Source organism: Callorhinus ursinus, unplaced genomic scaffold, assembly GCF_003265705.2.
Source record: "Callorhinus ursinus isolate GAN/ISIS: 27379988/994484 unplaced genomic scaffold, GSC_fseal_2.0 scaffold4, whole genome shotgun sequence".
NCBI lineage: Eukaryota > Metazoa > Chordata > Mammalia > Carnivora > Otariidae > Callorhinus > Callorhinus ursinus.
In genome coordinates this window covers 126,858,625-126,874,745 of record NW_027397066.1, presented here as the reverse complement: position 1 = coordinate 126,874,745, position 16,121 = coordinate 126,858,625, and the positions used below count along the sequence as shown (strand labels likewise).

The following is a 16,121-nucleotide window of genomic DNA, read 5'->3' as shown; positions in this document are numbered from 1 at the left end:
GAGCCGAAGGCAGTGGCTTAACCAGCTGAGCCACCCAGGCGCCCTAAATTTTGGTTATTAATTCCTTGGTTTATTTAGTAGATGTTTATTGAACACAGTCACACTTCAGATCGTTTTCAGCCTTTTTTGTGTTCACATTTGACGAGGTTAAAGATCCTGCTGCCCCATGTTACAGTAAATACCACCTTTCTTAGGTGCTGAGTAAACATTATGCCCTGTATCTCCTCTCAGAATTAGTTGTATGTGTTCTACATCATATAAGATAACCCACTCAGATAAGTTTTTTCTGATTAATCTCACTGTATGTTATTATATATTATACATGGTTTGATATTTAGCACACCAGAGAAGATTTTGTGCTGCTTATTAGTTGGGAATTACCAGAGGTTTTAAATATAATAAACCGACAGGTTCTAAAGATACAGTACAATGAAAATGTGTGATTAGGCAGATTGACCCCCAAAATTTCTCTTAATTGACACTCGAAGTACAGTGTTTGTTGCCAAGTTAGGTGCCATGTTGGAGTCTAATGTACCATTTCTTGGGGCTCCTGGGTGGCTCGGTTGGTTGAGCTGCTGCGTTCGGCTCAGGTTATGATCCCACGCTCCTGGGATTGAGCCCCACATCGGGCTCCCTGCTGAGTGGGGAGTCTGCTTCTCCCTCTCCCACTCCCTCTTCCCCTCCCCCTGGCTCGTGTGTTCTCTCACTGTCTCTCTAATTAAATAAATAAAAAAGATTTTATTTATTTATTTGACAGAGAGAGCAAGAGAGCACAAGCAGGGGGAACAGTAGAGGGAGAAGGAGAAGCAGGCTCCCTACCAAGCAGGGAGCTCGATGTGGGGCTTGATCCCAGGACCCTGGGATCATGACCTGAGCCAAAGGCAGATGCTTAACCAACTGAGCCACCCAGGCGTCCCTAAAATAAATAAAATCTTTAAAAAAAATAATGTACCATTTCTTAAGGCATACCTGGCCAGTTTTCCTTCTCTTGAGTACCAGATGTTCATCAAGGTGACATTTTATATGAAGAATACCTGTTGTTAAATATTAGACCCAGACACTCTTAGCAAAGTGAGCATACAAGAAGATGTAACTGGGAATAAAGACCGGCAGAACAAAACCAGCAGCAAAATTATTTGGGGGGGGGGATTTGCTTATTAAGTAAATTGTAGGTGGGATTGCCTGTACTATTCAAATTATGTTTATTTCTCTCTGTGAGTAGTATTGAGTTCACAGGAGTTCGGTGAGCACATGATACAGTTCCACTGACTTGCACTATGAAAATGAGTAGAGAAGTTGGCAGTCTAATGAGTAGAGAAGTCAAGACATTCATGTGTAGGGGAAAAAAACCCAGAGAAAACAAAAAATGGGAAGGACAGGGCGACATGTTCTAATTTTAAATATACTGTAGTTATTAATAGTAGAGTTGAAAGCCTCTTCCAGGATCTTTGAACACTTGTGGGTTTTTTTTTGTTTGTTTAATAGAGCTAAAGAAATATGAAACTCTTTAGAGCTACTGATCACCATGTCCATTTTGTGAAAAACATCATGGAAAGGGTGCTGGAAAGGCATAGAGATCTGTGTTCTCAGTAGGGATAATACAGTGATCACAAAAGCTTGTCAGTCTATTTTGTTCTCTTGGCTTTGTTATTGCTTCGGCTTGGTAGGAGATTTGGTATATGAGAAGTATGCATTGTGAATCTCAGAAGGGTTGTAAGTAGTGAATAATAATTGCAACTGAAATGCAAATGATCAATTATTTGAATTTATAAGGTCATGATAACTATAGGGTCACTCAACTGATGTTGGCAGGATAGCCCCCGAAATTCCAGCCTCATAATTATGGACTAGACAAAATTGTGTATTGGAAAATAGAGTAGGAAATACAAGTAACATTTTTTGAGACTCTAATATGTGCCAAGCACTGTGCTGTATATTTTATGTGGGGTTTTTTTTTTTTTTCATTCAATCTTAGTAACAAGTCACAAGATAGACATTAGAAAGAAAACAAAGAAAACAGTTCCAGCAAATAAGTAAGTTGGAAATATGAAAGCAGGTATCTGGCTGGCTTCAAATTCTTTATTCTTCCCACTGCAGTCGTGATGCCCCAGTAGGTACATCATGCATCCTATTTGCTTTTTCTCTACCTGTCCTCCTCCATATTCTTTATGCTCACAGATATGACTGTTAATAGAACTCATTTTACAGGGGCGCCTGGATGGCTCAGTTCATTAAGCATCTGACTCTTGATTTTGGTTCAGGTCATAATCTCAGGGTCCTGGGATCGAGCTCCACATTGGGCTCCCTGCTCAGTGGGGGGTGTGTTTGTCTCCCTCTCCCTCTGCTTGCTCTCTCTGTCTTTCTCTCTGAAATAAATAAATATTTTTTTTAAGATTTATTTATTTGTCAGAGAGAGAGAGAAAGCACAAGCAGGGGGAGCGGCAGGCAGAGGGAGAAGCAACTCCCTGCTGAGCAAGGAACCTGACGTGGGACTCAATTCCAGGACCCCAGGATCATGACCTGAGCTGAAGGCACACACTTAACCAACTGAGCTACCCAGATGTCCCTAAATAAATCTTTAAAAAAAGACAAAAAAACCCTCATTTTACAAATTTATAATGGGTAGGGTGTGTTAATGAAACCTCATTTAAATATGTATTGGCTTTATTTGTTCTGGAACTGTGTAAAGGTCACAGATATGATTTACTTGCTTTGAAAAAGATTAAGTAGAAAAATTCCCAGTGTAATTTGATGTTGTATTATAGATCTTAATTACTATAATTGAGCTGTCAATGGTGATTAAAAAAGTGAAATCAGAACTCCTATAACTTTTTTCCTAAGCTTTCAGAGTATTAACAGAAATATTTTGTAGTTTTGTTAATAGTTTTTAGCTTTAGCAAAAACCATTTGGCTGGAACTCAATTATTTTTCTTTACTCATCTTTATTCTCTAATTCTTAAGAAGGAATTCACCCCCTTGTTATATACCCAAACTTTAAACTATGGAGGTTCGTCAAGAGTTTTAGAATTAGTGCGTAATTGCGTTCATTAGTTTCAAGTAATATACTATTCTTGGGCACCTGGGTGGCTCAGTCATTAAGCGTCTGCCTTTGGCTCAGGTAATGATCCCAGTGTCCTGGGATCGAGCCCCACATCGGGCTCTCTGCTCAGCAGGGAGCCTGCTTCTCCCTCCCCCTCTGTCTACCACTCTGCCTACTTGTGCTCTCTGTCAAATAAATGAATAAAATCTTAAAAAAAAAAAAAGTAATACACTATTCTTTTCCATTCCCTACAGTTTATCAGATATGGCTCTACGTATTATGATGATGATATTAATTTAGGCATTATTAAAATGGCATTATAGCTCTATATTTGTCTCAGTAGCACAATATTATTTACTAACTCATACTTTCTTCTCCATTACGTAATATTACCTTATTCCACCAGGTAACATAGGATGATAAAAGTTGGACTGATACACAAGATGAAAACACAGTATTTGTCATGATATAACATTATTGCTTTCTGTTTTGAGAAGTAAATCAGGGTGGGTCCAAGGCTTTGTTCATAAAAGTACATAGAAGGTGTTTTGGGTTTTGGGGGTTTTGTTTTTGAAATGGAACAAGTCAAGAAGTTTTGCTTATTGTAGTCCTGAAATAACTATCATTTTTTTAAGTGTAGGCAATCCTTGATTTATAAACACCTGACGTAGAAAGGGTTTTTTTTTTTCTTTCCATAGAATGAAAAAATGTTCCATCAGAGAAAGACTCAAAAAATGGTATCAGCAGAGTACCACTTTTCTAAAACTGTTCTTGGTGCTAGAAATTCCTTTTACTTTTTTCTTGTCTCCTCATTGCCTTTGTCCTGTTCTTTCACATCCAGCCCCCAATTTTATCCCACTGCTGCCACCATCAACTTGGCAACCAGAAATGGCAAAGTCAGCTTCTTTTGCATCCATATAAATCCTATCGCTCTGTTTTGTTGCCACTAACTTAGTGGTTCTCAAGTGAGGGTGATTCTCCCTGGCCCAGTACCTGCCCAGAGGACATTTGGCAATGTCTGGAGACATTTTGGGTTGTCACAGCTGGCAGGGGGTGGGAGAAAGTATGCTTTTGGTCTCCAGTAGGTAGAGGCCAGGGGTGCTGCCGATCATCCTGTCATAAATAGGACAACCCCTCATCTTTAACAGATGTCAGTAGTGCTAAGGATGAGAACTTGGATTAGCTCTATTCAAGCATCAGCTCTGTTTTCTTCAACTCTCCTAGAGCTAAAGTTAGACACCCTTCTTCTAACCTCTTACAATACCTTGTGTAACATTTTTTTTTCACATTTTTTAATCTTTTATTTATTGATCTTATCAACATGACTGCATTCTTCTTGAGGGCAGAGGTTGTATATTCATATTGGTGTCTCCCGTTTGTGGTATAATGCCAGCTACATAGTGAGAGGTCCATAGATGAATAATCGCATGCATAAATAAGACACCCCCGACTTCTCCATTGCCTTCCTGGCACTTCCAGAAACCTCCTCTTGCTCACCTCTATCTTCCCCACCTCCACTCATTATTTATCTCATCAAATATTAGTGTGTCAGTCCTATCATCAATGTATTTAGTTCTAAAAACGTGGATCAGCCCACAGTTTTAATACAGAATACTGGCACTCCAGGGTTTATTCATTAATGCTTTTTTAAAGGCAGGCATGCTACGAAGACCATGATTGGTACATACAGACCATCTATGGTCAACAATGCTTGTTCTAAGGAGATGGCCCCGATAAATTCTTACTTGCTTTTGAGACACTTTGCTGTCATATCCTTGACCCATAGATTCTTAGTGTTTAACCTGGCTGGTGATGCCTGGCATCAGCACTTACCTTTATAGCGTGTTCTCACTTTGGCATGGCATTTGAATTCCAGACCCTTTTTATGTCTTACCATGGCTTCCTTATATGCTGTGCTCAACCCATGTTCAGTCTTTTGTTGCACATGCTGCCTGTCACTCCCTATTCAGAACCTTTTCTCCTACACATTCTTCAGTCTCTCTCAATACACATGTCACGTTTTGGAAGCCTTGCCCTAAGACCCCAGGATGGAGTGTGATACATACCTTCTTTACATCCATAGACCTTTTGCCTACCCCTACATACTATTAATAGAAAGGCGGTTGCAATATTTGTCTTTCTCACTGAGAGCAGAGTCTATGCTTTCAAGGCATTCGTAGTGTCTTGTATGTATGTACATCTGTAGGGATGTATGGATATACAATATTACATATTATATATATAATAAGCATTGGTTGTATGAGAATGGATGAAACAATACCTCTTCCAGTCTGCAAAAATTACACAAATCTGATTAAACCTTTCTGCTAGGAAATGGAGGTGAATCAATCCAAATGTTGAGAGCCTTTGGAGAAGATGGTACAAAGAGATAAACTTTATGTTCACTGGCCGGTTTATCAGCTTGATGAGGGCTCACCTCTAGATCACATTAGCTTAACTCTTTGTTAAGCAAATGACTTTACTGACTAGTACTTTAATAATGTGCCCATGGCTTTGAGTGTTTTTACAAAGAATGTATTTTTAACCATATATTCAGTTGCCTCTGCACAGAGAAGGAACTCCAAAACCAGGTGTGATGATGATGATGGGCACTTGCGGGTATTGTTCTGATTTGTGTGCCAAACTTAGCCAAATCCAGTAACTTCATGTTCTGGTTTGTGGAAACAGTTTTCCTCACCAGAGAGAGGGGGCAGGGGAAATTATTTAAAGCTTGGAAATAAGATATTGCTTTGAAAGTTGTATAAATATTTTTTAGGGGACGCCTGGGTGGCTCAGTCGGTTAAGCGTCTGCCTTCGGCTCAAGTCATGATCCTGGGGTCCTGGGATCAAGCCCCACGTTGGGCTCCCTGCTCAGCGGGAAGCCTGCTTCCCCTTCTCCCTCTGCGTGCCTCTCCCCCTGCTTGTGCTCTCTCTCTCTCTGACAAATAAATAAAATGTTTATAAATGAATATTTTTTTAGACTGTTTCATTATGATAGATAAAACATGATCCAGTTGGATTTTCTTAGGTGAGATTAAGAATGACCATTATGGTTTGCTTTGTTGTTTTTGACAATATCAAAACATCATACCTAGGAACTTTTTTTTCTTTTTTTTCCAATTTCACACAGTATAATCTAGTTTTCATTCCCCCTTTCCCATCCACTGGGTGGTTTTATTTTGTTTTAAGACAAGGAGAATTGCCAGAAAGAAAAACCCTAGGGCTTACTTCTGCAGGATGGATCCCTTAATGACCAGCTCTTCATCCAAGTCCACTTCATTAGCCATGAAGAGCAGCCTCTTTCCTGTGCTGTCCACTCCAATGAAGTCACGCTGCTCCACTGGTTTTTTTCCCCACCTTTTGACCTGGAACTTGTTCTAAGGCATCTTGGCCTTTTCTCATTAACATGGCAAGTGATGCATCATGAGCTCTGAACAGGTGCACAACTTCATGTAAGGCAACATCTGTTATCAGATCACAGCTCAGGACTAGTACATCTGTCTTAAGTTTTGGATGTATTTGGCGAAGAGAATCTGCAGTCCCCTTGTCAGCTTCATCAGGAATACACACAATATCTAGCTTCATTTTCATTTTGAATTCTGCAGATAGAGCCTTTTGGACATCCCTGGTTGTAATGACAATGACTTCTTCAAATCCAACACGCTCAAGCAGGTTCAATGGGTACCAAATTAAAGGTTTGTTCCCAACTGGAAGCAGAGGTTTGGGAATGCTGGAAGTCAGATCTGTCATCCGAGATCCCCCTCCAACTGCCATCACTACTGCTTGAAATTCCATTTTCACAAACTGCTCTCAACTCCCTGCGTGCCACAGCAGCTCCCAGCGCTCCCCCCATACCTAGGAACTTTTATTTTGCTTTCTCCTGTATCTGCAGAGTCTGGAGGTGACTCCAGTGTGAAATTTTTTGGATTAGCTTTATGCTTGAGGATATTTGCCTACATATTAAACTTTGTAAAGCATCTAGAAACTTTTACCCATCCACTCAAGCATGAATCTTCTGGACTGTAATGAGATGGTAGTAAATTCACATCTGGTTCTGCCACTTACCAGCTATGTGACTGCAGACAGAATACCTAACCTCTACACCTTATTTTCTTCATTCGTAAAAAAGATCTTGTGTTTGGCATATGTAAGAGTAAGCAGTTTTCATCATCCTCTTCATTGCTCAAATCTTATTAGAAATTGGTTTCGTTAGGTTAAACTCTGTTAAGATGCAATTTTCTTTCTTTAAAAAAAAATTTTTTTTTAAAGATTTTATTTATTTGAGAGAGAGAGAGAGAGCACAAGAGGGAAGAGGGTCAGAGGGAGAAGCAGAACCCCGCTGAGCAGGGAGCCCGACGCGGGACTCGATCCCGGGACTCTGGGATCATGACCTGAGCCGAAGGCAGTCGCTTAACCAACTGAGCCACCCAGGCGCCCTAAAAATTTTTTATTGTTATGTTAATCACCATACATTACATCATTAGTTCTTGATATAGTTTTCCATGATTCATTGTTTGTGCATAACACCCAGTGCTCCACGCAGAACGTGCCCTCTTTAATACCCATCACCAGGCTAACCCATCCCCCCACCCCTCTCCCCTCTAGAACCCTCCGTTTGTTTTTCAGAGTCCATCATCTCTCATGGTTCGTCTCCCCCTCCGATTTACCCCCCTTCATTCTTCCCCTCCTGCTATCTTCTTCTTCTTTTTTTTTCTTAACATATATTGCATTATTTGTTTCATAGGTACAGATCTGTGATTCAACAGTCTTGCACAATTCACAGCGCTCACCATAGCACATACCCTCCCCAATGTCTATCACCCAGCCACCCCATCCCTCCCACCCCACCCCTACTCCAGCAACCCTCAGTTTGTTTCCTGAGATTAAGAATTCCTCATATCAGTGAGGTCATATGATACATGTCTTTCTCTGATTGACTTATTTCACTCAGCATAACACCCTCTAGTTCTATCCACGTCGTTGCAAATGGCAAGATCTCATTCCTTTTGATGGCTGCATAATATTCCATTGTGTATATATACCACTTCTTCTTTATCCATTCATCTGTCGATGGACATCTTGGGTCTTTCCACAGTTTGGCTATTGTGGACATTGCTGCTATAAACACTGGGGTGCACGTACCCCTTCGGGTCCCTACATTTGTATCTTTGTGGTAAATACCCAGTAGTGCAATTGCTGGATCGTATGGTAGCTCTATTTTCAACTGTTTGAGGAACCTCCACACTGTTTTCCAGAGTGGTTGCACCAGCTTGCATTCCCACCAACAGTGTAGGAGGGTTCCCCTTTCTCCGCATCCCCGCCAACGTCTGTCATTTCCTGACTGCAATTTTCTGTCTTAAAAACACCTTAACACTAAGGCTATGTGTAAACGCAGTAGTAGACAGTGACCCAAAACACAGCCTAAAAGGGCTTACTGTAAAAGTGTGGGAAAAAAGGATAGAAGGGGACTCTGAACAGCCAGGGAGCTCCCCCAGAGTCCTGGAGGAAGATAAGTCATCAGGAATTAGACCTGACACTTTTCTTTCTTGACCTCAGCTTTCGGTTCTTCTCCTCAGAATCTGAAAGCTGTGTCCCGTACGTAACCCTTCATTTCCCTCTTAGAAGGGTCTTTGTCATGTGGCAGGAGTGGTTTTTATCTGTCCCTTAAGAGCAAAGGGCAGCAGTACTTGAAGAGCAGAAGGCAGAAGCTCCAGATCAACTCTGCTGAGGGCCAGGACATAGGTTTATACGTGTAGAATGGAGTGAAGATGCACTTTGGCAGTCCTTTGTTTTGCCAAGTGGCCTAGGCTCAGGCTTCATTGGAACAGCAGAAACCAGAGGAGAGCAAAGTAAATCTCAAAAAAAAAAAAAAAAAAAAAATCTTTTAAAAACATAAATGGTTAGGGCGCCTGGGTGGCTCAGTCATTAAGCGGCTGCCTTCGGCTCAGGTCATGATTGCAGGGTCCTGGGATCGAGTCCCACATCGGGCTCCCTGCTCAGCGGGAACCCTGTTTCTCCCTCTCCCACTCCCCCTGCTTGTGTGTTCCTGCTCTCGCTGTCTCTCTCTGTCAAATAAATAAATAAAATCTTTAAAAAAAAAAATCAAACATAAATGGTTAGGCCTTCTGTGTGATATCACACCCCAACGTGAGAACCTGTCAAGGGTTTTATGTGTTGTCAGATGCTTTGTGATGTCCCTAAAGATTACAAACATCAACAGTGATAAAGCTGCGATAACAGTAGTGTGTTATTGAACACGCACTTTTTTCCAGGCCCAGTGTAAGATGCTTTAATGGATTTTCCCTCTTACTCTTCACGACGACCTCATGACGGAGTTAACTTATTCCCGATTTTACACATGAGAGAATGAGAAGAGAAGCTAAATAATTTGCACGAAATCACACCAGCTAGCATGTGGAGGCACCGGGAGTACATATGAACATTTAGATTTTAGAACCAACTCTCTGAACCACCAGGCTCTGCTGCTTCCTCCTCTGATCAGTGGTCTGTGGCCATGTCTACTGTACCACAGTGGCCATCCTTCCTGGAGGTTCCCAGCTAAGACATGAACCTGAGCTCATGCTAAGGGAGAACTTCCATGAGGGCTTCTTTTAAGACTAGAGATGGAGGGATGTCTGGGTGGCTCAGTCGGTTAAGCGTCTGCCTTCGACTCAGGTCATGATCTCAGGGTCCGGGATTGAGCCCCTCATTGGGTTCCCTGCTCAGCGGGGAGTCTGCTTCTCCCTCTACCCTCGGCCTCCTCCCCCGCTGCTCATGCTCTGTCTCTGTTTCTCTCTCTCAAATATATAAAATCTTAAAAAAAAAAATACGGAGTGGAACCTTCGCCTATAGCCTTTGCTCTGCATACAGATGGAGAAAAAGGAGTCATCATTTGCCTCCTTTTTTATTTTCCCTGCCACAGAGCCTTTTAACCTAGAAAGGAGAACTTTAAACTTTAGAGTTAGGAAAATGCTGTTTTAGACATAAGATACTGATTGGTTGGTTGGCTGGTTGGTTGCCTGTTTGGTTGCTTGGTTGGCTGGTTGGTTGCTTGGTTGGTTGGCTGGTTGGTTTATAGAGCTAGCCTAAACATGATGATGTAAATCTTGAGAATTGTAGAACCTGGGCTGACCTCAGTGAGAATTCTGTTTTGTGCCAAGGTTTCTACCACCCTCCCATCCTCCAACCCAGCTTTCTATTGAAGTGTAACATGCAATGAATGATCACATCTAAAACAGAAATTTATTGTCTCACACCTCTGGAGGCTCTAGGTCTGAAAGCAAGGTGTCATCAGGGCCACGCTCCCTCTGAAATCCTAGGGGAATCCTTCCTTGTCTCTTGCTAGCTTCTGGTGGTTTGTGGACAATCTTTGCATAATTCCAGTCTCCACCTCATTGTCGTCTAGACCCTTTCCTCTGTGTCTCTCTTCTCATGGTTTTCTTCTAAGGACACCGGTCATATTGGATTAGGGCACCACCCTACTGCAGTAGTACTTCATCTTAAGTAATTATATCTGTAACGACCCTGTTTCCATTAAAAGGTCACATTCTGAGGTACTGGGGTTAGAATTTCAATGTATCTTTTTTGGAAGGGGAACATTTCAACCCAGACACCCCCATGTTGTACCCCAATCAATTCACCTTCCTCCTTCACAACGGTAACAGTGGCTTTGGTAATATGGTAATATTTATGGTAATACTTATATTATTATTTAAATAATAACATCCCACCAGATCAATGGTAATGAGCAAGGATATAATAGACATTCAGTAACATTCCGTATGCTCTGCCTGGACATAGGCATGAAATTGTGGCTTTTTTGGCCCTGCCTGTAAGTACTGATTTTGATTCTATTAATTGCTATAATACTTTTTTTTTTTTTTTAAAGATTTCATTTATTCATTTGCGAGAGAGACAGAGAGAGAACAAGCAGGGGGAGAGGGAGAGGGGAAGCAGATTCCCTGCTGAGCAAGGAGCCTGATGGTGGGACTCAATCCCAGGACCCTGAGATCATGACCTGAGCCGAAGGCAGATGCTTAACCATCTGAGCCACCCAGGTGCCCTATTAATTGCTATACTTGAATCAACAGACACAATATTAACATGCAGAGTCTCTCCACTTTTGCACCCAGAAGTTTCTCCTACAATCTTTAGTCAACCTTTTGCATTTTAGTTCTGTTACTCTTCTACATGACCTTACACTAATTTTTTCAAAGTATTTGATTATGGAAAGCCTTCAAGAACTGTTTTTATTTTTTATTTTTTTTAGATTTTATTTATTTGTTTGAGAGGAGAGAGAGAGAGTATGAGCAGAGGGGAAGAGCCGAGGGAGAGGGAGAAACAAACTCCTTGCTGAGTGGGAAGCCAGATGTGGGGCTCACTCCCAGGACCCTGAGATCATGACCTGAGCCGAAGGCAGACGCTTAACTGACTGAGCCACCCAGGTGCCCCAATAACTGTTTTTAAAAATGAGCATTGCTGGGGGGCACCCAGGTGGTATAGTCGGTTAAGCATTCGACTCTTGGTTTTGGCTCAGGTCATGATCTCAGAGTCATGTGTTCAAGCCCTACATCAGACTCCGTGCTCAGCGTGGAGTCTGCTTGATACTCTCTTTCTCCCTCTATATGTGCTATCTCTCCTTCGCTCTCTAAAATAAATAAAATTAAAAAAAATAAAAATAATAACGGGGCGCCTGGGTGACTCAGTCATTAAAGCTTCTGCCCTCGGCTCGGGTGGTGATCCCACAGTCCTGGGATCGAGCTCCGCATCGGGCTCCCTGCTCCGCAGGAAGCCTGCTTCTCCCTCTCCCACCCCCCCCTCTTTTGTTCCCCCTCTCTCTGTGTCTATGTCAAAAAAATAAATAAAATCGTAAAAAAAAAAAAAAAAAAAAACAACATTGCTGGGGCACCTGGCTGGCTCAGTCAGAAGAGCATGCAACTCTTGATGTCAGAGTTGTGAGTTTGAGCCCCACGTTGAGTGTAGAGATTACTAAAAAATAAACAAATAAAACTGAGCATTGCTTATCCAACCAACATGGATGGATCTAGAGGGTATTATGCTAAGTGAAATAAGTCAGTCAGACAAAGACAAATACTGTATGATTTCACTCATGGAGAACTTAAGAAACAAAACAAACGAGTAAGAGATAAACAAAAAAATGAGATTCTTAAAATACAGAGAACAAACTGGTGGCTGCCAGAAGGGAAGTGGGTGAGAGGTTGAATGAAGTAGGTGAAGGGGCTGAAGAGTACACTTACTGTGATGAGCACTGAGTAATGTATAGAATTGTGGTATCATTATGTTCTGCACCTGATACTATAACTGTTAATTATACTTGAATTTTTTTAAAGATACCATAAAATCAGTATTGCTGAAAACACTTGTTTTTATATTACAGTCCTAGTCTCATGACCTTGGAGACCTCCTGTAATGTTGTTTTTGTTTGGTCTGGCAGAATAGTATATTCTTAAAGTGTCCCTCCCATAAAACGAACTGATCTGTTACTGCATCTTCCCAAAGTTTTATCTTCTCTACCTAAGAAACAGCAAGATGATTTATACAGATTACCACAAGCATAAATTTAATAAGATCAAAAATAAGTATAAATTTTAAGAGCATTCAGGAAAAAAAGTGAAAAATTTTATAAACAACAAGGCTTTTTTTTCCTAAAAAGAAATCATATCATTAAAGTTTTAGGTTTGTATATTTTTTTTAAATGATTCCAAAAACAGTTAGTCTAACTGGTTTGAATAAAGACTAACAAAACAAATAGCCTTATAAACTGGTGCTTATAAACCTTTGCAGCTAATGGTTTGACCAGTGAGTGAACAGAGGCTCAGAAGCATTTCTGTGACTTGCCCAAGGTCACATAGTCAGAGACACCCAGGACCAACCAACCATTGAACAAAACTCAAAGGAACCAGAGGACTTTCATTTTTAGGTGGTGGTGTTTTAAGTTCTAATCTTAGGAAGAAATGCTGTTAGTCCTTAGGTCAAATTAACTGTAAAAATGATCTATTTTGATCTGATGTGAGAAGACAGGAAATCCCATGTCAAACACAAAAGAGATATAGGGGGTCAGAATTCTTTTGATTACCATGTAATTGCTGCTTGATTTCAAGCGCTAAAACATCACTGGAAGATGCAGTGTATAGGTAGCTATGAAAGCAATTTTAAGGCATATTTTTATTTACACTGCACATATACTTCCCCAGCCTTCTCATTTCCCATAAAACATTTTATATCGAAGGCAATTTAAAAACTTTCTTTAAATTTATGTTTTGTAAGGAGGATAAGCAGTAACTAATATGTCAGAGTTGCTGCTTGGTACCATATTGAGTCCCAGAAATGACCTGGCATTATGAAAGATTCTTGTTCAAAAGGATTAAGAAATACAGTAATGTTTTCTTTCTTTCTTTTTCTAGCCAAGGACCCTTGTCATCCATTAGAGCGGTTATCAAGAGATGTAAGTTTGTTTTTTCCTGCTCTGTATTTCCTCTGTGATATTTTAAATGATGGTTTAGGTTTCCAGCAAGTGATTATATTTGATGACTCTTACAGAGAATCCAACAAAAGTAGCTTCTCTTTTCTCCTCAGGAGTACTAAACCATTTCAGACAAGCATTTAGTTTTTCAACTTTCTTTTCAACTTTCATTTATTGATAAGCCCATTCCTCAGAATAATATTTTTCTTTTACAGAACTAAACTGTTTTTAAAAATGTGGATTATCTGGTCAGTTTTTATGATCTAAAATAAATTTACCATTTTCTGTAGGTAGAGACATCTGATGGGTGTAAAAAAATGTTAAACCCTGTCCTTTTTGATTCGTTTGTTTTATTGTGTTTTTATTTAACTGTATAAATGCCTGTGGAGATTGGCCCATGGTAGAATTCTCTCCAAAATGGTGCATTCATTCTTTCAACCTTACCTCTTGGATAAAGCTTTACGAAGCCTCTTGGTTAAAACTTGCTCTTGGTGTAGAATTTTAACATTGTTTTTAACAAAAGTCTCTGCAAAGTTCCCTTTAGTGTTAGGGAAACTAAACAGAACATGGATGACCTGTTTTAAACAAAAATAAGGAGGGTTTTTTTTTTTTTTAAACCAAGCAAATGGATTTGTTCGAGAATTGCAATGTGGAACAAGCAAGCTACAGCAAAACCATAGGCAAGTCTGCAGAACAAAAGAGAGGAACATTCTTTTAGTAAGAAAAGGGGGGAGTTGGGAAGACTGTTACAAAGAAAAAGCCCATTGGAGTAAACTGGGGAGTTCAAAATACAGTGGCTTCTCACTGGCTGAGTTGTGACAGTCTCTCATTGGCTGGGATTTTGCTGGGGGAGAAGGAAAGCCTTTCTTCTTCCTGAAGGCATAGCGACGAACTATCTGCTGAGCTCCATCTCTTCCTGTTGGATTTGCAATTGGCGGTAAGTAGTAGAGTGTTAAGAGTTCCCCCTGCCAGCCTCTCTCAGCTCCATTTGAAATGAGGTTTCCGATAAAGGAGGGATTTTAGATGTTCTTTGCATTATTTGAGCTGAGGTCCCCACCCTGAGAAGAATGTATCCTATTTTTAGAAACATAATTTGTAACATTTAGTATACATTTAGGATATCCACAGATTGTGAAGAGCATGCATTTGAACCATTGCAGTGAAAATTTTGTAAGGTGGCAATACAGAAGGATATTCCACATTTCCCACATTTCCCACGTTTTATTTTTGTTAGTGGTTAATTTATAAAGATATGGGAGTGCCACAGTATGTGTTGAAGGGAATTTAGTTATGAAAATGGAAAAATCATGCCTTAGAGCCCTTTGAGGGCAGGGTGGTGTGTGGACAAGATGGGACACAGAGAAAATATAAAAAGAAAATTAGGGCCTGGAATTTAGGCAAGCATTTTTTGCTGGAGATATAATTTGGGGTTGTCAAAGTTATAGGCAAAACCCAGGAGTAGCTAAACCCTTAAAGAGAAAACATAGAGGCCAGAGAAGAAGACAAAGGACAGAATCTTGGGAAATACTGATGCCTGAGCCCAAGTTCTGCCTTTAGGGTGCTGTAGGGCAAAAGGTGAATGACCCCCAAAAATTCTTCCCTGCTAAGGAGGAGAGACTGAGTCCTGTCTGCTGCCTTCTTCTTGGATTTTCGGACCTCTTTGTTGGGGACTGTAATTTGTACTTGACTTCCCATAGATCCTCTAGGATGGATCTTGCTTTTACCTTGAGGCCCCTATACCATGCAAGGCTTTGGGAGAAGGCAGCCAAAATGGAGTGGGGGGAAAAAAAAAAGAAGGCTGAAAAGTAATGATCAGGAAAAAAAAAAAAAACCAAAAAAAAAAAAAAACCAACCAGGAGACAACTGTACCTTAGAGGTTAAGGGAGGGGAGGTTTTTTAAAAGATAAGTGAACCACAAATAGCTCTTAATGCTGCAGCAAGAACAAGCCAAAGATGGCTGAGACTAGGTCATCGTATGTGGCCCTTAGGAGGCCAGTGGTGACCTCTGGGAGAGCAGTTTCAGTAGAACACTGACATTGGAAGCCGCACTTCAGTTTGAATAATGAATGGAATATGTGGAAGTCGGGACAGCTGGGGTAGGCTACTCTTCTATGACGTTTGGTGGTAAACAGAAGAAGGAAGGGCGAGTATCACACAGAGGAGATTTGAACATGACTGTTCAGGATGAGGAACCTTGGAGACACTTGGAGGCCATGGGGAAGGAATTCACGGAGAGATCAGACTAGTGCATAAAAAGGGGAATTGGGTGAAATAGGGCCCTAGCAGAGAGGAAGGAGATGAAACAATGGGAAAACTTGCTTTGTGGTGTCTTTTAAAAAAAAAAACTCTAACTCAGTCGTCTTTTAATTCTTACTTATCAGTTACTTTGCATATACTCAAAGAAATATTTGCTAGTTGTATTATTCCTGGATGTTTAGGCAAGAAGGTCAAACATCCTCATGTGATACCATGTAAATACAGAATGAAGAATAATTGTGTCCTCCCCTTCTCTTTTGCCTTTTTGCCCATTCTGTAAGAAAAAGTTGTAAACAATTTTTGGCCTACCCAACCCAGTGAAATGTCTGTTTTACTATCCTG

The 16,121-nt window shown here is 40.6% G+C and overlaps 1 protein-coding gene across 13 annotated transcripts in view; it reads left to right on the top strand.

The window, feature by feature from the left end:
* SH3D19 (SH3 domain containing 19) overlaps nt 1-16,121 on the top strand; it is a 176,025-nt gene that overhangs the window by 110,369 nt on the left and 49,535 nt on the right. For 11 of the 13 annotated variants that reach the window (XM_073892354.1, XM_073892357.1, XM_025874307.2 and 8 more), the window contains one exon: nt 13,465-13,505. In XM_073892354.1, coding sequence (XP_073748455.1) covers nt 13,465-13,505 — 41 coding nt within the window. Of the gene's footprint in view, nt 1-1,975; nt 2,034-13,464; nt 13,506-16,121 lie in introns of all 13 variants that reach the window. The other 2 variants (XM_073892365.1, XM_073892355.1) reach the window with 1 other exon arrangement.